The sequence below is a fragment of the Equus przewalskii genome, chromosome 15 (genome assembly GCF_037783145.1).
Source record: "Equus przewalskii isolate Varuska chromosome 15, EquPr2, whole genome shotgun sequence".
Lineage (NCBI taxonomy): Eukaryota > Metazoa > Chordata > Mammalia > Perissodactyla > Equidae > Equus > Equus przewalskii.
The window spans coordinates 26,376,569-26,403,474 of NC_091845.1; the positions used below are offsets into that span (position 1 = coordinate 26,376,569).

The window sequence follows — 26,906 nt, forward strand, 5'->3', positions numbered from 1 at the left end:
GGCCCTCAAGACTGTGAGCAAGGAGACCGCAGGGTCTAAGTAGAATTTCATGACATCATTTGACCTTTATTGTATTTTTAAATAACAAATCACTTTTCCTTTACTTCCCCTTTATTTTAAAATGAGGGCATTATGTAGTCTTGTAAAAAACAGCTTTATTGAGATATAATTTACATCTGACACAATTCACCCATTTAAAGTATGTAATTCAGTGACTTTTTAGTATATTCACAGAGTTGTGCATCCATCACCACAATCAATTTTCAGATATTTTTATTACCTCAAAAGGAAACCCCACACCCCTTAGCCATCATCCCTCAAGACCTCCTTACCTCTAGCCCTTGGCAACCACTAATCTACTTTCTATCTGTGTTGGTTTGCCTATTCTGCACATTTTATGTATTTTTAAAAAAATGGTTAACTTCCATTTATAGCAAAGTATATTGGTTTTCCTATGGAAATATAAAGTTTCCCTTTAAAATAAATGTATTAAAATAAAAAATTTATAAGTTTAGACAATATAAAATATTGTGAGTGGCATGTACAGAAGAGGTAAAAATTGCTACGATGGTCAGCAGTGCCCAGAGATTGGGCACATGTCCTCCCGGTAGAATGAACATGGCCAGTGTTTGGGAGATGGCTGATAGATGTCCTGGGACTAGACTGGTCCAGAGAAACTTCATCTTTGGACTAGAACAGAGGGAGCCTGAGCGCCTACTAGGCCCACACATCCACATCATCAAAGAGCACCCCCCACCAGGGAGCTATGTGACTTGTATATCAGTGCCTCAGTTTGCTAAATTAACAGTTAAAAAAAAAATCATCTCGGACCAGCCCAGTGGCATAGAGGTTAAGTTAGTGCATTCTGCTTCAGTGGCCCAGGTTTGGGGGTTTAGATCCCTGGTACGGACCTACACCACTCATCAAGCCATGCTGTGGTGGCGTCCCACATAGAAAATAGAGGAAGATGGGTAAGATGTTTGCTCAGGGCCACTCTTCCTTACCAAAAAAAAAAAAAAAAAACACCTCAAACAGCCCACTAAGGAGACCACAAGGTGTCCCTTTCATGCACCCTCTACTGTACTTGTCCGACCAAGAGCTACCTTGAGTTGGTGTTGCTCAGTTCAGGGTTAATCTTTGGCTCATCAATAAATATAACTTTAACCTCTGTTGATCTTACTTGCTTTAAGAAAAGAAGTGCTTGTGTGTTTGTACCTTTATTTATTCCTGTGATTTCAAAATTATATGAATAAAGGAAACAGGGATTATTTTAATGTTACTGCCCTGAAAATTTATTTATGTATAGTGTGTCATTTGGCAGAATATTTACAAGTTTCTGTTGACCTTGCTGATTGAGTACAGCTACTAAATATTATGTAATAAAAAGAATTTTGTCATAACGGTAAAAAAAAGAGAAAGACCTAATAAGCCCTACTTCAGAGGGTCGTGATGAGGACTAAATGATGGGTATGTGAAAAGGATTTAGAGCACTCCTTAACACAAAGCAAGTGCTCATGAAGTGCTCGCTGCTAGCTGATCATAGTCACATCCACGAGAAAGCTCTGAGTCTACCCGTCCCTCTCCCCACCCAATTCTGTCGCCTCCTTGTTGCCTCCTCTCTGCCGCTGCTGCTTTGCCTTCGCAAGCAGAGACTTTGCTGGGAGAGCAGCCCCCTCTGAGAGCAAGGAAAAAAGCCTTCTGCACTTGAGGATATTTGAGTAGCTGCGTTCTCCTGCTGAAATAGCCCAGCTAGCTTTCAAGTTAGAAACACATTGCCCTTAACCGAGTTTACAAAACCACAGGTTACCCCTTTCTGTTTTTGTAAATTGCATCAAATCAAACCCTGAAAGCCAAATTCCATGGGGGCTGAGTGCCTTTGTTATCAGTTCAGCAAGTATCCTTGGACGTGGACATGATTCCATACCCCAGTGCTTGGCATGCATCAGCAGACCAGAAACACGAGGAATGTTTTTTTTAAAAACCATTATACAAGTAAATTGGGATTTTAAAAATGCATTTTTACATGTTTTTCTTTGCTTGGATCAACCATATGTTAAAGTAAGCTTCACCTATGGCAACAGTTCTCATCTGAGGCTTATTATAGCTTAATAAAAGAGTATGTGGGTGGTGAACAGAACTTCGCGCAGAGCTGCTCGAAAATCGGAACTAATGGCTTTTGTCTTTTTACTTGTTGATCTAACATGGTTTGATTTTTGCCTGGATTATGGATGAGTGAAGCCAAGTCACCACTGGTGCAGGACCTAAGCTAGGCTCTGTCAGTGTCCAAGGAGAAGACATCATTTAGGGTGGGGCCCAGGAGGGGACAAAAGGACCCAGGACTCAGACTCCCTGGGTTCTGATCCCAGCTCTACCACCACTTAATAACTATATGAAAATTATGAGTTATTAGGCCCTCCAGACTTTAGGTTGCTTCATCTGAAAAATGGGGATGATAACAACTAGCTCACAAGATTGTTGTAGGTCAATGAACTATTGCGTGTGACATTCTTTGCGTGATGCTTGGCATAGAGCTAACCCACCTGCCATTATTGATATTACTGTTGTTTTCCCTAATTTCTGGAGACAGTGAAGAATTTGACTCTGTTAGATATATCTGAAATGCCCTCTGACGTCTAGCCGAATTGCAATTAATTGCCACACTGTCCTCCTCTCTGTTTCTTGAACATATCAACTTTTCCCACCTCAGAGCCTTTGCACTTGCTGCACTCCCTCCCCAGCCTGCCCTTTCCCCGGTCCTTCACCTGGCAGCTCCTTGTCAATATTCAGGTCTCTCCTTAATGTCTCTATTCCAACCTCAGATGCTCTGCCATCTCCCCGTGTTTCTTTCCTTCACTGCACTTGCTTCATTTATTATCTTGTTCATGTATTTGTTTCCTTGTCTATTTGTCTGTCTCCCCCACTAGAAGGTAAGCTCCATGAAGGCAGCATCCTTATCTGCCTTGTCTGAGGTCGGATGATCACCTCCTAGCTCATTGCCTGGCACATAATAAGCACTGCTGAAATATCTGTTGAATTTCAATGTACGACTTGGAGTTCAAATACGGAGTTTCCTAAGTGGTGGGACGTGAAGCTTTAGAATAAGTCTTACACTAGCAAGGCTGCCATAATGTTTTAAAAGGCTTATGTTCTGAATTTCAGTGTTGCCTCTCTCCGAACTTTCCCCTTGATCCACCTTGATGTCATCAGGAGGAAGGCAGACAGGGTGACAATGACTATTGATGCAGATGACTAGAACTGGTTTAAAGGCCATCAGAGGATTTAGTTTTCATGCCAGAATATAGGAAACCCTATTTCACCTTTAGCAAAATGCAGACAAATGGATGGATGGTGTTACCATTGTTTCAGCCAGTTAGTCGATGTGTCAAGGGAACAATTGCAAAGGTTATAATGAAAATTTTAGTGCCTTGGATGACATGGCCATTTAGGGAGGAAGAACATCCTTCTGGGGCATATGCGTCAGTAGGTCCATGTTGCTCTATTTCTAGTTTCCCTGGATCATTGGAGATAGGGATAAAGAAGGAAACTAATCATTATATATATTATTGCTTATAGTAATAAATACTATGGAGGAAAGATATGGTTTCCATAAGAGAGATCATCGTTGCAGGAAACCTGCTTTAGACTGGATGATCAAAATACATGAATGAATCCCTTAGAGAAGGTGAATATGGTTTCCTATATTTTGGCATGAAAAATAGGTACTCTGATGGCCCTTATACATGGTTCCTTGCCCTTCCATTTCTGGCAGAGGGCAGAGGGAGCAACATTGATTCTTTAAGAACCCAGGCGATCTCTCTCTTTCTCAGACTTGTGGTGGATGCTCAGTTCTCTTCTTGCTCCAGTTCCTTCCCCTCCTTGTCTCCTTCAGCTGATAGAAATGAGTGTCATGTCATGCAAGGCACAGAAGGGGCTTGGAACTGATGGATGGCCAGCTACAGGGGCACATTAATAAGAAATAAAATCCTTCTGGGAGGAAGCGAGGACAGTGATGGCTTCTGGGTCACGTGCTTGGCAGAGCACAGACTTGCTTGCAGTGTTCCAGAAGCCTCCAGAACAGATCCTTAGTGCTGTTTGGAATTGCACAGAAAGGCAGATGTTTTGGCAAGTGGCTACCCTTTCTCCCAGCCATTCACCCAGCCCAGCTGGGGCCCTTGCACTTCAGAGGTGGGAGAGCAATGACTTGAGCATACGTTCTGGCAGTATCTTCCGGACACAGTGTGCATATTTGTTCATTGATATTTGTTTATTTCTTTAAATCTACTTCTGTCTAAAATGTACAGATTTACTTGAGGGCTGACTATGTGCCAGCATCTGGATTAGGCACTTCACAGAAGCCTCGCCACAGCGCTAGAGGGGTGCGAATTGGAGCATGGTTCCCTCTTTCAGATGGGGAAATTGATGCTGGAAGAGATTCTGTTTACCAGGGTCTTATAGTTAGGAAGCAGCTGAGCCTAGGGTTGCACACAGTCCTTTTTCTTAACCACTGTGCCGTCTCATTCTTCACAAGTGTCACATGTTCAGTGTAAATAGTTAGAAAATAGAGATGTGGGAAAAGAAATTTAAAGATATACCTGTAGATCACTCCTAATTCTCCTTCTGGTACCCACTCATAAGTCTACTAATCAGCGTTAAGTTTTTGCTCTCTACATTCTATCTGGGTGTATGTATTTGTGCATGTGTATAATGTATACTTTTATAAAATATCAAATGCATGTACCTATATATAAATATGTGATTATAACTTGCCACTTTTTTAATAAACAGCCAATAATTTCTTCCCATATCAATATATATCTACATGTCATTTTAATAACAGCATAATATTCTAAGCATCATGTCTACTGCAATTTCTTTCCCCAAATCCCTATTACTGGACACTCACTGTTCCCTCCCTCCTGGATGACAAGAAGAAGCATCCTGTGGTACAGTCTTTCACTATTTCAAACTACTACTGTGGATTTTTTTTTTTTTTGAGGAAGATTCACCCTGAGCTAACATCTGTGCCAATCTTCCTCTATTTCTTGTACATGGGACACCACCACAGCATGGCCGCTGATGAGTGGTGTACGTCTACCCCCGGGAACCGAACCTGGGCTGCCAAAATGGAGCAGGGTGAAGTTAACCAGTAGATCATGGGGCTGGCCCCTGTAGACATTTTTGTACATATGTCTTTTTGAACTTATCATTCTATAGGATAATTTCTAGAGCGGTAGCTACTCCTACCACAAAGGACATGTCAGGATAATTACGTGATCACAGACAATCAGACCTTGAAAGAATATAGTTTTAAGCATTTAACCTGGCTCTCTGCTTCCTGGATTAGTAAATGCTGGTTGGCTGGCTGCCTGCAGCTTGCAAGGAGCAATGCAGTAGGGTAGACAGAGTTTGAAGCTTGGTGTTATAATGTGATATGATATGTGAAATAGAAGTATGCTCAATATATAGGACAGAGAAAGGTTGCACCTACCCAACTCCACCTGAGCATCAGGTGCTTCTCATATGAAGAGCAGGGAGGATGGGCAGTTTAGGCTTACAAAGTGAGGTGTATTAGGTAGAGTGGCCAATGATAGAGCCAGAAAAATAGCCAGGAGTCATATCAGAGAGGGGTTGGTGTGTATCATTGAGAAGGTTAGGGCCAACCTCTGGATTTCATACCAGATGTGATGAGGGAAACCTTGGAAAGGCTCTAGGGGGGCAATTTGCATTTTAGAAGATTCCTTCTGGCCAGCTTGTGGGGCAGACAAGGTTGGAGACAGAGAGATGCGTTGGAAGGAGGTGCAGTTTTCTAGGTGAGAATGGTCTAATTTTCTAGGTTGTAGGGGTCTAGATGCACGCAGTGGTCAAAGAGTGAGAATGCAGAGGCTGGACATCAGGCTGTTTAGATTAAGGGCCTCATCCTGGATATGGAACTAAGCTTATGGGAGGATATGACCCTTGAAGTTCTATCCTAAAGTGTGCATGTATACAAGATGTTGTTAAAAATGTTTACATTGGGGGGGCTGCCCCATGGTGTAGTGGTTAAGTTTGGTGTGCTCCACTTTGGCAGCCTGGGTTTGTGGGTTGGGATCCTGGGTGTGGACCTATACACTCATCAGCCATGATGTGGTGGTGACCCACATATAAAATAGAGAAAGATTGGCACAGATGTTAGCTCAAGGCTAATCTTCCTTAAGTCACAAAAGAGGAGGATTGGCAACAGATGTTAGCTCAGGGTGAATTTTCCTCAGCAAAAAAAAAAAGTTTACATTGGTAAGACTTGGATGCTGGGTGTAGACAAGCTGTAGAGTTGTACCTGTTTATTCTGGCTAAAGTTATAAGATTTTCAAAAGGATCCCCACATATGAGCGATTTTATTGGGGTGATGAAAGTCTTCTAAAACTGGATTGTGGTTACACAACTTGACAAACTTACTAAAAATCAATTTGTACACTTAAAATGGGTGAATTTTATGATATATAAATTATACATCAATAAACGTTAAAAACAGGGAGAGGTCCCCATAGTCCAAAGCCACTAAACTCTGAGTGTTGAATTAAGATGTGATGGTTCATTTAATATGTCAACTTGACTAGGCTATGGTGCCCAGTTGTTTGGTTAAAGACTAGTCTAGATGTTGCTATGAGGTATTTTTTAGATGTGATTGATGCTTACAATCAGTTTACTTTAAAGTAGATTACCCTCTATAATGTGGGTGGGCCACGTTCAATCAGATGAACGCCTTAAGAGAAGAACTGAGGTCCCCTGAGAAAGAAGGAATTCTACCTCAGACTGCAACATAAAAACTCTGCCCGAGTGTCCAGTCTGCCCTACAGACCTCAGACTCCACACGGCGATATTGACTCTTATCTGAATTGCCAGCCTGCCAGCCTGCCCTATGAATTTCAGACTTGCTTGCCCCCAGAATCATGTCAGCCAGTTCCTTTGGAGAACCCTGACTGATATGTAAGGTAAATTGAAATATTTTAATTGCTTTAATTTTTTAAGTCCTTGTCACTGTAGAAAGCATATTCTGGCCTGCTATTCACAGGTGTGCCACGGCTAACCATTTGCATGCGTCCAGACCCTATCTGGACCTGGTCGCTATGGTTCATATTGGGAGGAGTTGGGCAGAAACCTGGAGGGTCCTGAACCTGCTCCATGCAGAGTTAGTGTCAGCTCCAGCGCACCTTCAGTGGGTGGGCAGGCCATATAGCCTGGCTCGTGATGGTGGTCTGAGAAAGGCGGGCAGGAGGCAGGACAGCCCGCTGGCTGCCTCTTGTGTGGTGAAGGACTCAAGTGAATCACGGGGCAAGGTGGTCCCATGTGACTGTGGCTCTCAGAAACCCAGCCACCTCCCTTGGCCTGCAGTCCGAGTATGTGTTTTGAAAGAAGGCACACTTGTGATCAGCTGCAGCTCTGAGTTTTATTAAGCATTGGCCAGAAACCATATGAAAATGACAGCTAGTCCTTGGATGCGTTCTGCTTCTCATCCTGCTAGGGTCCTGACTCACTTTGGGTTCACCTTGCAGCTTTGCGCTAAGGAAGCTTCTGTTTCAGTTTTTGCCGTGGCATGCAGGAACGGCAGGAGGAAAATCTAGGCAGACATTTCTAGGGAAAACTCCTGGAAGAGTGGAGCCTTCTTACACAGAACACACTGGAACTTAGGTCCACACTGGAATGATCCAGTCTTTATTGAATACCTACTATGTGCCAGGAATTATGTTGGGCTTTGGGCTACTGTTGGTCCGTACTTTTAATATAACCAAGCTTGCCATCTTGCTGCCCAAAGAACAAAGGAAGAGAACATATCCTCAGTTTGAAAATTGGTACACGGTTCCATTCTGAGATGAAGAAAGGAAAAAAAAAACCCGTTAACCACCTACATGGTTAACCTATAAAAGATTGCCCAGCTCTGGCACCTGAGAGTCTTGGATAGGGACCCAGGCATGGTCCACATGTTGGTATTTAGTATTGTCTGGATGCTAAAATATTTGAGAAGGTCACGGAATGGTTTCCTGGAAAGTCGTCGTAGAATTGTATGTAGTTTCTGCTACTTACCAGCTCTTTGGCCTTTTCAAGTCTTTATTCTTGTTGGGGGAACGGTCCTTGTTCCTTCATCTGTAAAATCCTCCTTCTCACAGTATTGTGGCAAGGAGCAGAGGAAATAATGGCCATTCAAAGAATTTGGATGGGGATATTGTGGGCTGAGCACTAACAGCCAGGTTTTAATAGTCCAATAAATGCTCCCTGATCTTGGTGAAATTGCATACTAAGGAGGGAAATGGACCTTCAGCAGGGTGTGTACGACTGTGAGTGTGTGTGTATGAGTGAGCGTGTGTGTGTGTGTGTGAGAGCCTGTGTGTTAAAGAGAGGTGTTGTCATCAAAGAAACATGTTTTGACAACTGAAAGTAATTGAGAAAAAACATCCACCCTTTTCTTGCTTTTCTCAAACCTTGTGAAGGAACACAGTGCTTTAAAAAACCTATTTTCCCCACCATCTTGGATTTTGTCCTGGATCACACATCTACTTCCCTCACACAGTGTTGGTTGCCTTCCATCTCTCTCTTCCAGATTGTTCTAGAAATTCCTCAGAAAACCCTCTTCCCTTAGACCCCACACCTCTTCTGTTTCTCCTTCCCCACTTTCTCTCAATCCAGCTTCGCAAAGGCCTAAATAGTCCCCTAGAGAATGGAAACCCTCTTCAGCCCTCAGACCACGGACGTCAGATGGGGTACATTGAGGGTATAAGATGGAGATGAAGAAGTCGGTGTGACGAAGCCAGAACTTGTGTCTGTAGGAGGAGGAAGGCTAGAAACATTTGTACATCAATATTTGTCTTGTCACATGGTTACCTATACCTAATGCTGCATTCTGGCCTCACTATGGGAGCCCACAATAAGGGCCACCCACTCTGCCTGGAGAATTCACGGGAAACCTCGCAGAGGAGGTCTCGGAGTTGGGTCTTAGAGGAGGTGTACAAGTGCATTAGTATGGCAGCATGAAGCCGGGTGCTGGGAATTAGGGAAGAGAAAGACCTGTGCACCTGGAATGTCAGGGACGCAGAAGGAAGAAGCTGGAAGATGAGTCTGGACAGGTTCTTTGAGGGCTGTGTGTGGCATGAGCTAGCTCTGCAGAGAAGAGCTCCATTCCCTGTCGCTGAAGCCTCCTTACACCTGCTAGTTGGTTTCCAAGTGGTCCCTCCCATGACCACAAAGGGGAGGTGGATGAGATTGTTGTGGCCAATTCTGGGCAACCATCTCCATCCTGTAAAAACTGCAGACCTACACTAGCAGCATCTTCTTTGTTCACAAAGGCGAGTGTTCAGTGTTTATTTCCTTGGTTTCTCAATCATATCACTTTGGGTTGCAAGTGGCAGAAACCTAACTTAAAGTAACTGATGCTGAAAAGAACATTGGCTCATGTAGCTGAGCAGTCGGTGGTGGGGAGAGGATGCATAGCACCAGGCCTGGACACTGGGGGTGTAATGATTTCAGCAGGAATCTGTCTGTCTTTCTCTCTTTGCTCTTCTTGTTCAGACAGACCCTCTTCTTGTGGTGGCAGGAAGCCCCCGGTTTACATCCTATTAACACAGTACCCCAGGGAAAGAGAGCTTTTCTTTCCCAGTCATTCCTGCAAGAGTCATGTGATTGGCTTTCCTTGTACTGAGGTGGGGCACACACCCATCCCTGAACTCTCTGGCCAGGAGGATGGACTGTGCTGATTGGCCAATCCTGGCTTATTTGTACTGAGATGGCAGCTGCCCAGCCTACTCAAACCTCGTGAACTGAGAGGGAGGGGAGGGCGGCTCCCCAGAGGCCAGCCTAGGTGCTGTTCCCAGATGTGGGAATGGATCTTGAGGAGACTAAAACAACAGATGCCCACAACATATAGCTTCCTTTTCATCTCATGTTATGGCACTGCAAGCAATGAGAAAAGTGACCTACACCAGAGATAATGAACATAGCAATTGTTAGGGCTTTTTATGGAGGGGAGGGGTAGAATGACTTCAGGGAGTATATGTGCAGCAGGAAAAATGATTTGAAACGAAGCCCAGCTTCTTATTGGTTTTTTAGTATCTTGTTTGCTGAGGCGAATTAAGCCAGAAGAGAACTTGATTGCGTCTGATTGCCTGTAAAAGTGTTCAAAAGACATTTTTATGACACAATTTAGATGAGTAAACAGCCAGGAGGTGAGTGCCACCCTCCAAGGTAATAAACAGAAAGAGAAAGTCTGCCTTCAGATTGCATTTCTTCGGCTCTTGCCAGGGCAGCCTGTGTTCATTGCTTAAACTATGGAGAAGTTGTGTTAACTCAGGACAGATGGTGCTTAATACTGACCACACATGAAGACCGGTGGCCCCAGGCTCCAAGTGCAGGCAGAAGGCAAGACAGATTTGCTTCCATATGGGATGAATACCATTCGATGCTTGGAAGCTGTGCTTTAGGAGTGAAACTGTGGAATTATCTTGGCTAGGTAGATATTATTGTTACTCTTGGTAATTTTAATAACCGTTTTAGAGCAGGGCTTTACCATTTACCTAATGCTTTCAGGCACATCTATTCACTTTATCATCACAATAATCATGCATGATAAAAATTGGTTCATCTCTATTTTTTATGGATAACAAATGACTGACTGAAGATCACAAAGCTGTATTATACTGGGGCCAACACCTGAGCATTTGTATCGATACCTTTGACTCAAAATCCAGGACTGTTTTGACCATTCCATAATTACTTGTCCAACAGTCCTCCTCAGTTATTAAAGTGTTGCATTTCCTTATATGTCCATCAGTGCAGGCATCAGAATTGAACTGCCCCATTTCAAGTCTCAGCTCACATCCTCTACCCAGAGGGGTCCCAGTAATCTTCCTCAGCCATCCTTGACCCTGTTCTTTAATCTCCAAAGTGTATGCACATGGTGGTCCAAAAGGATAATCATGAAAATATTAACACTTCTATTAATATTTACTTATTTATTTATTCATTTATTTATTTATTTTGTGAGGAAGATTGGCCCTATGCTAACATCTATTGCCAATCTTCCTCTTTTTGCTTGAGGAAGATTGTTGCTGAGCTAACATCTGTGCCCATCTTCCTCTATTTTATGTGGGAAGCTGCCACAGCATGGCTTGATGAGCAGTGCTAGGTTCATGCCCTGGGATCCGAACCTGTGAACCCCGGGCCGCCAAAGTGGAGTGAGCCCACTTAACCACTATGCCACTGGGCCACCCTTAATATTTATTTTTAAATAACTAAACTTCACTAATCTTCAAGAACTTTTTATTTCAAAAGAAAGTTGCAAAACTAGTACAGAGAGTTCCTGTATACCCTTCTGCCAGCATCCTCTAAGGCTAATATCTTACAAAATGATTGTACAATCATCAAAATCAGGAAATTAACATTGACCCAATGTTATTAACTAAGCCACAGACCTTATTCAAAATTCACCAGCTTTCCCACTATTGTGTTTGTTTCCTATCCTGGATCCTCTCCAGGATCTCACATTGCATTTAGTTGTCATGTCTCCTTATAGTCTCCTACTCTAATCTGTGACAATTCCTCCGTCTTTGTCTTTCACAACTTGGACACATTTGAATAGAACCGGTCATTTGTTTTATAGAGTGTCCCTCAATTTGGGTTTGTCTGATGTTTCTGCATGATTGGATTGAGGTATGCCTTCTTGACAAGAAGACCGCAGAAGTGATGCTGTGTTCTTCTCAGTGCATTGTATCAGGAGGTAGATGATATTGATGTGTCTTCATATTGGTGATGCTAATTTTGATGACGTGTTTAAGGTACTGTCTGCTAGATTTCTCCACTATAAAGTTACCATTTCTCCCTTTACATTTTAATAAATACTTGTTGGGAGACACTTTTGAAGTTATGCAAATATCCTGTTTCTCATCATGCTTTTGCCCACCAATTTTAGCCTCTGTTGATGGTTTTTGCTTGCAACAATTATTACTGTGGTATTTGCCTAATGAGCTTGACTAAAATTTAACAAACAATCCTCCTTAGTGCTCTTACTCAGATATCGTGTTATATGGTCACGTGCTATGGTGGTATATATTTTTCTGTTTTCTTTTCCTGTTTCTCTTCACATGCGTGCATATTTTTACCCACTTAAAATAATAGTTCATGGACAATTTTATAAATACCTTTTAAAAAAAGAAACACAAAAAGAATTTTTTGGAAGCATATAGACTTTTGGACTTAGAGCATTGACAGGAGGCTGGAAAATCGAGCTTGGATCTCCAAGGTCATGCAGGAGGACCCAAGGAAAAGACAACGTTTTGCTTGTCATTGCCCACTGGAGTCGCAGTCCAACCTTGCCTATTTCACTTAAGCTGTGTCATAAGTATTTCTGCATGTTTCCAGTATTACCAGTTACCATTTTTAACACCTGTATAATATCCCAAGTACTACAGTTGGATGTTTTCTTTGTTCCAAGTTTAATAGGTGATGCATTAATAAATATCTTCATGCCCAGTGTTTCTGAAGCTTGGCTGCACACTGGAATAACCAAGAGAGTTTTCAGAAATACTGATGTCTGGGTCCCACCCCCAGAGATTCTGATTTGACAGGTGTGGCTGTGGCCTTGGCTTAGGGATTTTTTAAAAGGTCTCCAAAGATTCTAGTGTGTAGCAGAGTTTGAGAACCACTGGTCTAGAAGCTTCTTTGGCCTGTGCGACGTGTGTTTTTTTGTACATGAAGAATCTGTATTTATGACTTCCTGTTGACCACAGAATCTTCTGCTGTTTCCTCTCTGTTAGACCTAAACAACACAAACATTCACACTCGGAGGCATTCGCACGTGTAGGCAGGCTAAGATCACTTACAAGTTTTGTTTAATCCTTGCAATTTAATATTCAAGGGGTAGCTTGAGTTTGAAATGTGTTCCTCTTAAAGTTGAGGAAGTGCAATAATAATAATAATTTATTCAATTCTTACCATGTCCCAGGCACTGTTCAAATAGTCTTATTTGATCTCATTTACTAGTAACTTATTTGCTCAAAGAGATGATAATTAACTTGTCCATTGTCATACAACTGGTGAGCACAGAGCTGGGAATTCAATCCAGTTTTGTCTGCCTGATGCTGAAGCTAGCTGGCTTGATCATTGCATTTGGTGTTTGATCAGCTCTGTAAGTATTCATGTGCAGGAGATACAAAGGAGATTTTGTTTCATTTCAGTCCCAGCCAGGCACTGACCACACTGCCAGGTGAAGCAGCGTCTAGGTGCAGAGGGACCATAACAGCATTGGTGATTGGCAGCAGCCCCTCATCCAATACTTACCTGTCTCTTTATGATGCCGTGCCTGTGAGGTAGGGTAAGCTCCATCAATGTTTTGTGAAGTTAGGTTTATGAATGAAAAAGTCAAATAAAACAGCCTTTCGTTAACAACAGCGAGGTGAAGGAAAGTCGCTGTTGATTTTCACTCCAGCAAAGAATGAACCCTTCAAGGCAAATTAGCTTAGATTCAGTGTCCCAGAGCTTCTGCAGCTAATTCTGGGCATGCTATGAAAAACAATTCAGCTCCTTCTTGTTTGTCATTCCCAGTGAAGGTGTTTGTTTTGAGGGGCGCTGCTAGAGGGATCTTATCTACGCTATTCCAGGTCTCTAATTGAATCTTGTATGGTTAACATAGGATTCTTTGTTCTGTTGCCTCTGGAACACCCACATTTCTGTGACTTTGCAGAGCTCAACTACTCACTCTGTGCCTAGTGAATTTCCCCAAAACAGAAATGTTTCTAAAGAATTAATGCCCAGCTCTGTCACAAGGTGATCCTTTCCTCCTCAGGCCGCTGAGCTCCTGCATGCTGAGTTTCCGTCCCGTTCTATGAGAAGCTTGCTGAGGTGTCTTGCTCAGGGGGCATAGCAGCATGGTGTGGGCCAGCATCTTGCAGTACCAATTTCCATGCCTCTTGAGAAGCAGATTAGGGGAAGTGATGGATGCTGAAATCGGTTCTGACAGATCTCTAATCTTCTTTCTAATTGAAAGCTGTTGTTGGAGGTGGTTGTTAGTGGTGCCTCTTGTAGGAATTCAGTTTCCATCCGCCTCTGAGCCCTTGGAGCTTTCTTCTCCCACTGGCATCTGTGGGCTCTGGCTACTAAGCAATGAGAAGAAGGACAGCACATAGGACGAGCGGTTCAGCAATAATTGTGTTCTAATCTGGGGAAGAAGAGGCAGGTCCCTCTTCTATAGGTGGAAATAGATTCTCTGGCATTAACCTTCACTGGTTACTTTTGGATCAGCAGTAAGAAGAGGAAGTTAAAGGGGAAAAACAAGATTAAAGGATGGGAGCAAAACCTATTCTCTTTTTCACAAACGATGACTATTTGCTTTCAAAGTGCCTTCCAGATGGGCAACGGATATGAACAAAAAGTGCAGAGAAGCTGAATCCACATGGCACATGGGGATTTTTAAAAGTTCAGCTCATCAGCAATGAAAGCAGTGCAAATTAAAACACGAAAGAGATAGCATTTTACCTATTAAATTCACAAAGTTGTTTTTTGTTGTTGTTGGGTTTTTGTTTTGTTTCGTTTTGTTTTGAGTTGCCAATGATGATACTGACTGCTGAAGGGTGCTGGGCAATAGGCACTTTCATACACTGCTATTGGGAATACACATTGGTGCAAAATTTCTGGCAAGATATTATGAAAAGCCTGAAAAATATTCATGCCCTTTGATTCAATAATGTCATTTCCAGAAATTCTTACTAAGGAAATAATAGCGAAGAAGAAGAACGAGGAGGAGGAGGGGGAGGGGGAGGAGAAGAAACTGTATCACTCAAGTACTAACAATGTTCTTTTTTTCCCATAATTGCAAACTGGAAGTAACATAGATATCTAGCAATAAGGTTATGAAACATTCTAGCAAGAGAGGACTGAAATATTAACGTATTGAAATAATGTAGCCATTAAGAGTGATATTTACTAAGATTTTTATGATGTGGGAAATGCTTGTGATATATTGTAAAGTTGTGTGTTTAGTTTGTTTCTCATTATTTTTACAAATAATGTGTATAAGTTAAAAAAAAAAAAAAGGAACTATTCCAGAATGTTAACGATGGTGGTGTCTGGGTAGTGGAATTTTCTTTCCCTTTTTTTTCAAAAGAACTTTCTGTGTATACTTAGCTTGTTTAATTCTGCTCTGTTCTGCATTTATTTAGCCAATTAATATTTATTAATTGCCAGTTGTATATCAGCACTGATTTATTATAGCACTATTTATCTTAGAAGTGTTTTTACTTTTACATATACATAGATTGATTACAATATTGAGAGTTGCTTTCTCAGGGCTGTGGGTGGAGTGTCAGTTTCTGCTGATAAGGACTAATGAACCCTCCTGTACTTTGCACAATATGAACCTGCTTGTGAGAAGGAGGATGAGAGAGAAATCATCACTTTCCTTCTGTCATTGTTTCATGGTCTCATGAACACTAGGGACTCATGACACCTGGAAGAGGGCCTATATTAAATGGTGCTAGAGGTGCCATGAAAGTGCCAAACCTATAAACAATGGATATTAAACGTGCCAGAGCTACACAGAGTGACTTTTATATTCGGGGGAAGGATATTTATTTTTGAAATAAGGAAGGAAGGATGGGAATGAGAAAGGAGGAAAGGAAGGGAGGGAAGGAGTTTTCCCAGTGAACTCTTTATGTTACACATTGGTTTCAGGTGATTGTCTTGGACCTGCTGGACAAGTGTGGTTTTGAAACTGAGTCAGGTGGGTCCATGATTTTAGTTCTCATTGTAGATTGTAGATGTCACCTAGGTGATAGCTGGTAGGACAGAGGAAAAATCATTGTGTCATATCAAAAGAGCTTTCTCTTGTGAAAGTTCCTCTGGGCTATGGGCCTTGTCTAACCTTGAATGACCCTCAACTGCTTGTGGCTCAGTTTCCTCATCCGTAAGTTAAGGATTTGAAAAATAATCTTTGTGGTCCCTTAACTTACAGTGATTTTGTGGCCCCATATAAGTTGTCTGGAGATCTTCTGAACCTTCCAAGAGAAGGAACCAAGCCTTATTCTGCTAGTATCCCTTGACTGAGCATGCTTCTCTTGGCATACATAAGGCTTCCACGAACTGTGGTTGGGTGCGTGATCAAGCAGAGTCAATGCCTGAGGATGTTTCTTGAGATACAGGAAGAGGTTTTGATAACTCCACAAATAGTTAGAGGTGAAAATAAGTGTATTGATGAAATTGGCTCTCATGTATGAAGTGTTGTGCCTTGTCACATGTAATCCTCATAGCTTCCCTGAGAGGCAGGTATATCTATTATACCCATTTTACAGAGGTCTAGAGAGGCTAGGAGGGCATGGGAAGTCACGCAGCTGATAGGTGTCAGAGTCAAGAGTAGATTTTGGATCTGGCTAACTCAGAGATCTGTATACTTAATCTTCATCCGTGTTCTCTCTCTCTGTTCTTTTACTACCGGAATCAATGAAATTCACAGAACATCTTAAGCCTCAAGTAAGTCGAAACAAAATGGCAGCCATAGGCAGCAGTAGACCCACAATGTGTTTGTCCCATAAGGGTTTTCTTGAAGAATGGGATCAGTTGCTAATGTTTACAAGTTGTCAGTTTTGCAGTGGGCTCACAGCATTGCAGCACTGGTTGAAACTCAGTAACTGGTGCCCTGTTCAGGTGGGGCATTTGCTGTGTGGTTTGCTGCCTAACCCGTCTGACCTGCATCCCTTATTTACATTAGTTCTTCAGTTGAAAGAAAAAATCAACCTTTTGGATAGTGCAGAAATGGGACAGCCAGTTCTTGAATGATTATAATCCAACCACAGCTGCAAGAGAATTGAAATCTCTGCAGATGTAAATACCTCCCCTTCCCCCTTTAAAAGTAACTGAATACCATGTCTGAAAATAAAAATGTGCGAAACAATGAATTATCAGGTACACACTGTGCAGAAGGAGTCTCTTATACTTAAAAGGCTTTATCAGAATATTCCCTAAAATGATGAGCTCATTTAAGTTATGATTCTTTTGTGTGTGTGTGTGTCAGGAAGAGGCCCTGAGCTAACATCTGTTGCCAATCTTCCTCTTTTTGCCCAAGGAAGATTGTCACTGAGTTAACATCTGTGCCAATCTTCTATTTTATGTGGGATGCCACCACAGCATGGCTTGATGAGCAGTGCTAGGTCTGCGCCCTGGATCCGAACCCACTAACCCTGGGCTGCCAAAGTGAAGCATGTGAACTTAACCACTATAGCACCGGGCCACTCCCTGAATTATGACTCTTTTATACAGGCTTTGAATTTAGTGCAATTTCCTAGAAATGCCTCTGATACACAGAGTGAAGTCCCCATGTATTTAAATAGCTTTTATCCACTCGAGGCGCCACAGCTGCTATGGCAATGTCTGGGGGTGGAGTGGTTGCAGTGTATATAGGTGCTAGCATTGCTTAATGTTTTTAGAGTCTAAGAAGTTTGGGTTCAAGCCCTGGCTCTTGCATGTACTAGCTGTGCATGTTTGGGACACCTGATCAACCTCGCTGAGCCTCAGTTTCTTTTTTTGTAAAATGGAGTTTGAAGATGAAAGTATATGTGTGTGTAAAAATATACACACATACATGTATATGTTATTAATTTATATGTTTGCATATTATTATCTATATCACTTAAACATGGTGCCTGGCACATTGAAATAATGTGTCTTATTATAGCTTTTATTGTTTTTCTCTTTATGGTAATCTTTGAGAAAGTCTTTTTTTAATTCCTCTTGATCCTGACCTGACCACTTCCTAATATTTCTTGAAAAGCCTTATAATATCCAAGAGACCAGTGCCCTAGGGTAGGTGACTTTCCTTCTAGTGAAAGCAAGAGCAGGAGTAATTACCTGGGTTTAGAAAGAAGGAATCATTTGTGAGCAATTTCCCAGTGGTGGTGTTTGGAAATACCGTCAATCACTCGGTGAGGTTGCCTGCGGGTGAACTCCTGCGCAGAGGCAGGAGAGCGCTGGGCTGCTCAGGGCAATGCCTCCTGCGACGGACTCGCTTCCTCCCAAGTCGTTATCCTCTTAAGTCTCCGCACACCACTTCTGTGCAGGAGGGAGGTGCCAAATGTTATTACTTGGAGGTGGGAGGATAAATAGAGGAACCTCATTCTGTCTCTTCTCCTCTCTCTATCACACCTTCCACTTTGTAGTTCTGATAATTCTTGTCATTTCTCTCCTCCTTCTTACTATTTTGTGCTGCTGGAAGGAAAGCACTCAGCTGGATAAAGCAGCAGAACTAATTCTCTTCTTGTCTCTCATGATAAGGCCTTGAGTGCCCCATTCCTTACAGCACTGCTTCTCTTCTCTCAATATCCATTCTCCTGTCTTTATGCGGAAATTTAGGAGGACACATGATAAAGACTGCATTTCCTAGCCTCCCTTGCAGCTTGGCAAAGCCATGGCCCTCAGCTCTGACCAATGGATGAGTTAAACTACTGGGTCATGTTCTTAGAAGGAGAAGGCAAGCCCTCCCCACCTCTATTTTCTCCTCCCCAGCTTCAGGAATGTGGCCATAGTGGCAATAAACCATCGTTGACTTGTGATGATGGCTACACTGTAAAGATGAGGGCACAACAGAGAAGGAGACTGGGTCCCTGAAACCGTGGAATCTCCACATCAGCCCTGTCTGCATTTCCTCCGACTGTCAGGCAAGAGAAAAATAAACTTTCTCTTGTTTAAGCCACTGTTGTCTTGGTGTATGTGATGATTGACAGTCTAGGATCCCAACACATGTACCATTCCTTTCCAAGTGAAGATTTTGTCTAGATTCATAACTTATGAGCCAAAAGCATCCTGGGAGCATATGGCAGTTTGTGGCTGGATCCCTAGGGCACTGTCGAAGACTGGGTAGAAGAGTTGGGGGTTAGAGAAATCTGGGACTGAATCCTAACTCTGCAACTTATTAGCTTTGTGATTTTGAGTAAGTTAATGAACCTCTCCAAGCCTCAGTTTCCTGATCTGTAAAATGGCATAATAATGCCTACCTCACGGAGCTGTGAGATTTGTATAAAGCACTTGGCCAGTTGCCAGCACATGTAAATACTCAATAAACAGGTAGATACATGTATCTGATGGAAATTTCCTTCGCGAAGAATACAGAGATGGTTTCTGTATGACCAAGTGAAATCATTAGGTGTCTATAGGGTTTTGGGTGTTGGTCCTAGTAATGAGTTATGAGGCGTCCTTTGATTGTCGTTGGTAGACGGAAACATGAGCTCCCCAGGTACAGTCTGTGGGAACTCCACAATTGGGTCTCTTTCTGCTCTTCCTCTTTTTTTGGTCCAATATTTGCTTCATGCAGAGCTTCCAAAAATGCCATTATATTCCATTGTCAAGTCATTATATATTTCTTTGGTCATGCCAAAGCTCTTTCATTGTATGAGAAGTTAGGGCATTCTTGTTTTAAAACACAATAACTCCAAACACATTTGAGTTCTATCTCATTATTTTGTTTCGTGAAATGATGATGTTTCAAGTCTTATCTGTTTGGCTCGGTTAAATATTTTTACCTCTAGGAAGGAGCCTTTCTCTCCAGCACATTCCTCAATGTCTTGTAGGCACAGCTTAGAGACCCTCCGTCATGCTGTCTGACATATTGGGATCACAGGCTTAGTATTTTGGTCAAAGGGACAGTTATAAATACCTACTGGTAGATGACTTTCATGTTAGTACATCTGTCCAGTGTTTGCAGAAAGCAGGAGAGTCCAGGGAATTGAGTATAAATTCTGAGGTTAGACCATCTGGGGTGACATGCTAGCTCTAAACTTATTAGCTATGTGACCTTAACAAGCTTAACTTTCTGGGCCTCAGTTTCTATGTGTGTAAAATGGAGAAAATAATTTATGTGTTAAGGGATTGTTATGAGAATAAAATAAGTTATTGTTGTAGACTCTGTTATTTTCACAAATATTTGCCCCTCCACATACCCCCTGAGGATTTTATATATCAGTCCTATTGATCTCAGCATGGTTATTTAATGTACTCCTGAATTGTGAACAAAGGGACGTGTGTCACTTCTTGGCATGGTTTGCCATGTTTTCCTTTCTCCCTGCCATAAGACTGGCAATGTTGCTGAGTCAAGGCTGTTCCATCAGCCCGGATTCAGGAGCAAAGACCATGGGGTTGAGCCAAGGCCAGTGGACATGCAGCATGAGAGGGAACCAAACCTGAGTGGTTGTAAGCTGTGAGCTACTGGGTTCGTTTCTTATCGTGGCATGAGCCCTCCTATCCTTACTGATCTGTAAAGCCCTTAGCTTGATGGCTGGCATGTAGTGAGTGTTCAGTCAACATTAGCTTGTATAATTATCTGTCTCCTCACCTTGTATTTTTCAATTGCTGGCCCCAAGATTTGGCAAATTTTTTTTTTAAATCTCTTTAGTCTTTTACCATCATTACATTAAGACACGGAAATGTCACTGGCATTGGCCAGTTTGTTCCTGAAGTTCAAGAATAGAACACCAAAAGGTTATAAGGAAAGATGCATTTAGAAAACACATATCCCAGTATTCTTTTTATTTTTTTGGTGAGGAAGATTTGCTCTGAGCTAACATCCATTGCCAATCCTCCTCCCTTTTTTTTTTGACTTGAGGAAGATTAGCCCTGAGCTAACATCTGTGCCATTCCTCCTCTATTTTTTGTATGTGAGTTGCCTCCACAGCATGGCTGATGAGTGGAGTAGGTCCATGCCTGGGATCCAAACCTGCGAACCTGGGTGGCTGAAGCGGAGTGCATGGAACTTTAACCACTCCCCCATGGGGCCAGCCGCCATATACCAGTATTCTTGATCAGGGGTCAGTAACCACTGATCTGAGGGCCTTTTCTGGCCCACTGGCTGTTTTTGCAGGATCTGTAAGCTAAGATCATTTTTTACATTTGTAAATGGTTAGAAAAAATAAAAACAAGGATAATATTTTGTGACATAGGAAAGTTATTTGAAATTCAAATTTCAGTACCCATAAAGTTTTGTTCAAACACAGCTGTCTCCTTTTGTTTGTGTATTATCTCTGGCTGCTTAGCCAGGTTACTTTACCACTTGGTCTCATTGTTCTAATCTGTCCATATCATAGGATTATTTTAAAGACCTAAAGAAACTATATATGTAACAAAGTATTGAAAAGAATAAGAAGCTATCATATGCTCATAAATGGGGAAAACCTTTATAATAGAAGGTGTCATTTGAGACCCTTTTTTTTTGTTTTAACATGTTCCTGGAGAAATCACTAGAACTATGTATAAACTAAAATCTTAAGAGAGATGATCCTGGGTAGTGGGATTACGGATGATTTTTACATTTCATATATCCGTGCCTGTGGGTGTTTTCTTTTTGAGTTTTATGCGTTGAGCATATAATTAGAGAAGTTATTTTAAAATAATAAAATAATAAGAACATAATATAAGATAGAAGGAGCAGAAATAACCCTATTTAGCAATGTCTTGGGCCTCTTGAGTCCTGGTCTGATGATGTGTTGAAAAGAAAGAGAAGGTTCTACGCCAGAGAATGTCTCCTTCAAACCCCATTCCATTGTTTTATGTGCCACTCAGAAACTGAACCATCCTGTTCTCTCCATACTTTTTCAGTCTTGGCTCCCAAGCCTGGCATCGTCTATGTGCTTTGGAGATTGTGCTTCGATTTTGTGACTTTCCTAGAACCCGCCAGAACTCCCAGATGCTGCATGACCTGTGTGCTCAGCAGTGGCCGGAAGACTCACCAGTTCCAACTTGTGAAACTGCTCCAGGCCAGGTCTGCTTTTTAAGAGCTTCCTTCTAGAATTTGTGTTCAGGACTGCCAAGTCCCTCCAGCCTTTGGCTTTGAATATCAGATGTTCATCCACAGAGGTGTCACATGGAGAACTGAAAAGGGTGGTGGTGTGGGCTTTTCTGAGGAAGCAGACTTTCCTGCTGGACACGCCTGGACCTGGGAAGAAGGGGTGCCGATTACTGGGGCCATCTTGCTGGACTTATCACTCCCATGCAGGCAGCCTCTTTAGTCTCCAGGAGCCACCCTTTGTATAGGTGGTGTTGTTCCACAGCCTCCAAGATGAATGTGGCTTATACAATTCCTCCTTTGTTCTCCAGGGCCTGGGCAGACCAAATGCTCTCCAGAAGGTATCTCAGCAGGTGTCCTTTGATGTGAGTGCTTTATTTAGGCTTCCTCAAGCTATAGCACTTAGTGGAAGCCTAGATAGAAAATGCAGCAGCCAAAAAATAATAACAATAATAATAATAATTCGACAACACTGTATGTTGCTCAAGTCCATTAAAAGGAAACTGACTTATCTTTGTGCATCCTCAGATCACACTGGGCTTTTGTTCCCAGGATAAAGGACAGGCAGAGGCCACATAACTCAGTGGTTAAACATTCAGATGGGCGTCAAGTGTACCTGCATTCTGGTCCTGGTGCTGCATAAACTGGCTGAGTGCCCTTGAGCGTGATCCTTAACCTTGGTAAATTTTGCTTTCTTCCTTGGTAAGAGGAAGATATAAAAGAGCGCCTGCTTCACGGCTCCGGCAGTAATGGAGGCATTGTGAAGCGGTGCATAGCATAGTGCGGGGCGCATGGTAAGTGCTCAGGCAGTGCAATTGTTTATTTATTTAGACATCTATTGACACATTTAGCCCTTGGAACAGTTGCAAAGGGCCTATTTGTATCTATCATCCATCTGAGCATTGTTTGCTTCCGAAGTTTAAGAAATTGTAACGCCCAAAGTTGAATTTGGGGACAATTTACATTTTTTAAAAATTCTATTTATTCATAAAGTCTTTCTCATATCCAAAACTTTCTGCCATTCTCCTATCGCACCAAGGGAATAATAATAATATTAATCATCATCATAAAGATAACAAACACTCAAAACCAGCTATGTGCTAAGCATTTTACTCCTTTAGTTCTCACAGTAGCCCTGTGAAGTTTGAATTGTATTATCCCCATTTTGCAGGTTCAGAAAATGAGTCACAAAGAGTTTTAAGTGACTTGCCCAAGGTTATGCAATTAATAAATGGTGGAGCTGGGATTCAGTCTCAGACCATCTGGTTCTGGATCACTGGCTCTTAATCACTATGTGAAAAATCTGCCAGGTAGCAACTGCTTGACATTTTCACAACTGAATCTAGCCTGCTCCTTTAAGGAGAACTAGACAGTAATAACCGAGCGCATTCAAAGCAAGCTTTCACTCTGCCCTTGGAAGGAAAGGAATCATGCTTATTCCTTGAACGCTTTCTAAAAAAACTTTCACTAGACCTATGAAATGCCAAATAAAATCCATCAGATTTTTTCTCGTGGAGGAAGGTAAACTCTCTCTAGATAGCTCAAGATAATAATTAAACGAGTTATTAAGTTGAGAAGTATAAACATCTTTCTGCAGCTAAATCTTTGTGCTTCCATTTCTCAACCTGTCAGATGTGAAGAATTCCACTGGAGAATTCTCTAAGGCCAAATTCTCAACCTCAGCACTATTGATATTTGGGGTCAGATCATTCTTTGTTGTGGGGCCTGTTCTGTGCATTGTGGGATGGTTAGCAGCCTCCTTGACTGCTGGATGACCCCCTAGATGCCAGGAGCACTCCCGCCTTTCCAATGGGACAACCACAGATGTCTCCAGACATTCCCAAATGTCACCTGGGGGGCAAAATTGTCCTTGGTTGAGACTGTGGCTCTAAGTTCCCACTAGAGCTGTCTCAGAATTTGAGTTCCGTGACTTGCACAGTAGGGCAATGTGACCTGATTGTGGACGTGTCTTATAACCTCTCTCAGCTTTGGTTTCCTCATCTCTAGTCAGAAGGGCATGCTAATCCCTTCCTGTGGGATGACTGGGAGGCTGAAATGAGAAAATCTAATTAAAACTATAGTGGATGGTTAATATATATGCTTCTGTTTTTTTAATGTTCTTTTCCTTCCAGCTCCGAAATTCAACAATTCTCATCATAACTATAGTTGTAGTTTCACTCCAGATGCTAACATGTGTATGTGATAAATCAATTTATATTTCTCTGGAAGACAACCTTGGGAATGAAAGTTGAGAGCAATTTTTCTCCTTTTTCTCTTTTTGTTGAGTTTATGTATTCCTTTCTTTTTCTTCTAACTAATACAGAAAAGTCTTTTATTTTATCCCACGTGAAGGATTGCTTCAAAGAAGATCCAGTCCAACTCTTTTGAATATTCGCTAGCAGTTGAAAGGAAATGAGTTTAAATAACAGCTCCTGGCATTTTAGTTAGATATAAGAAGGAGCTTTCAGACAACCGTATCCAACAGTGGGAGTTTCTTGCCAGAGCAGGTGATAGAATCGCCTGGAAAGCCATTGATCTGGAACTATCTGGAGTAAGACTTTTAAATTTGGGAGACAATCAAAACCTTGAACGTTTACCCTCGAAAAATCTGTTAGCTCCACTCCTGGTCTGAGCTTCTAAGAAAGATTCTGGAACAATTCAGTGAGTGTATTTCATCCTCCTTCCCCAGTGGTTCTGCCCCTCCCCCCACCCCCCCACGATGCTAAAAGAAAAACCCAGAGAAACAGTTGGCTGATTTTTAGCACTTAAGAACTTGATGAAGGCAAAAACAAAAAGAAAGAAATAATTATTCCCACTTTGTCAGCAATTAATTGTACTTTGAACGTAACTTTTTATTGTTGGAGACATGGCCAAATAGAGTACCATTCTTCTATGGGTCTTCAATAGTCAGTGCACACCTGCATTAACACTGCTCTTGGTCACCCCTGCAACTTCTTAAGGAGAAGGATGCTTGGGCCCCACCCCTAGTGTTCTAATTCAGAAAGTTTGGGAGGTGCCAGACGACTGTGTTACACACACACACACACATACACACACACACACACAGGATTCTCATCATGACCTTTATTCTTGGAAGTACAGTCTTTGGATCTTGGACGTTTCATATCTGTGTGTCTCCTCATCTGTAAAGTGACAGTAATAATGGTACCGACCACACAGAGTTATTGGGATGATGACATACATCATTCAAACCGGGTGCTTAGCACAGAGCCCAGCAGAGAGGAGGCCTCAGTTTCTGTTAACTGATATTGTTGCCGCTCTGGTCATTGTCATCATCACCACTTCTGCCCTAGAAACCTTGGGCTGTTCTTGACTCCTCCCTTTGTTGATTTCCTTCCTAATTATCCCAACTACTTGCCAAATCCGGATGAGTCCAAATCCTTTCCAGTTTATCTGTAACCTACCCTCCTCCTTTTCTTCTGTTTTTTCCCCTCTAGTTCATTGCCTGGACAGCAAACAGCCTCTTCCTTGATCTTCCTTCTTCCTGCCTTCCTGTCTGTTCTGCAGTGTGCAGCCAGAGTGGTCTTTCAAATGCACAGTGGGTGTTGGGTATCACTCTCTGGCTTAAAACTCTTCATTGCATTTAGGATAAAACCAACTTCTTCCTGAGGTTTATACGGCCTGCCTGATCTGATTGGCCATGCATCGCTTCATGCCACTTTCTGCCCTGTCTGCTGTGTTTGAGCCACAGTGATCTCTGGCCACATGTGGCTCTACTTCAGTTGTGCTGAGTTCTTTTCTGCCTCAGGACCTTTGCACAGGGCTCCTTCTGAAGCTCCCTGACTCTTCACATAGCCTCCGCCTTCTTCCTTCAAGTCTCAGCCATTATCACCTCTTTAGATTGGCCTTGCCTGACCACACCCAGTCAAAGTCCATAGCTTACGCCCCATTATTTTAATCTCAGTCTCCTGTCTATTCCCTTCAAAGCAGGAGGCACTTTGTACTTTACTTGTTGATTTGCTTGTGTTTTGTCCCACTCTTTCACTAGAATGTAAAAACCGCGTGGGAAGCGACTATGTTTGTTTTATTTACCAGCCTGTCTCCAGCACCTAGTTCAATGCCTACCGTGTGGTTGATGCTCAGGAAATAGTCATGGGATAAGAGAATGAATGATATATGAATGGGTGAATGAGTTTACTTGCTTATTCATTCATCCGCTTATCCACAGCCATGCGTAGAAAAGCTCCTATAGCAGGACATGAGCTGGGTACCTGACGACAAGAAGGGATCCAGTGATGTTGTCTGGGACGCATGTGAGTCTTTTAATTTTTCCAGAACGCTTGGACTGATTTTGCTTTTTGGACGCAGCGAGTTGTGTAATTATATAATTTTTCCTTTTCCACATCGGCTGCTATAAACTAAGAGCCAAATTTGTGGCCCATCCGTCTTCTTGGTATGCAATTTAGCCTCATTCTTGGATCCATTTCACGTCCCCGTCCTCATTTTTCTTTTCCTTTTGTTCCTATTTTTAATTTATGCCATCTTGTATTTTATGCATTCTCATAAGCTGCCTTAAATTCTCCCTAAAACAAGATAGCATCAATCAATCAATAGAGAAAAATGTGAAGAGCAGAGCTTTATGAGAGGTATAAATAAAGTGCTTCTTGCATTAGAGGGGTAGATATTTCCCAGATGACTTCTGCAAGCTCCAGGGAGTGAGTGGGGAGGGGAGAGGAGAGCCTTCTCCAGGGGAGACCTGAGCACTTAGTAGGCGCAGGAAATAGGAATTCCACTGAGATTAGTGAAGGGGAGAATTTAATTCAGGTAACTGCTTATTTTGCCTGTTTTGACTCACAGTGGAGCTCTAGACCTCATGCTGCTTTTTCCCATTATCTTCCTTCTCTCGAAGTACCATGTAATTTTCAAAATAATCAAGAGTCACCCGCTCTGCACTCTCTGAAAGATGCACACGGGCTTTCCCATAGCTCTATCTTACTGAAGTCTCAGCTGACCAAGACTGTGATTTGGGGTGAATAGGACTTGCTGCTTCTGCACTTCTGTCTGTTGTTGCATTTGTCTACAGAGCTTTCTGGTTCAGACCTGGACAGTGGGGGGCATCAAAAACTTTTCTGGGTTTGGGGAGTTGGTACATAAAATGCCTGTTATG

General features: G+C 42.2%; 1 protein-coding gene across 5 annotated transcripts in view; it reads left to right on the plus strand.

Annotated features, from left to right (window-relative positions):
• PRICKLE2 (prickle planar cell polarity protein 2) overlaps positions 1–26,906 on the plus strand; it is a 314,377-nt gene that overhangs the window by 57,338 nt on the left and 230,133 nt on the right. For 2 of the 5 annotated variants that reach the window (XM_070574773.1, XM_070574774.1), the window contains exon 3: positions 21,592–21,754. The exons of the other annotated variants lie outside the window; for them this stretch is intronic. In XM_070574773.1, coding sequence (XP_070430874.1) covers positions 21,592–21,754 — 163 coding nt within the window. The remainder of the gene's footprint in view (positions 1–21,591; positions 21,755–26,906) is intronic. 5 annotated transcript variants of the gene reach the window in all.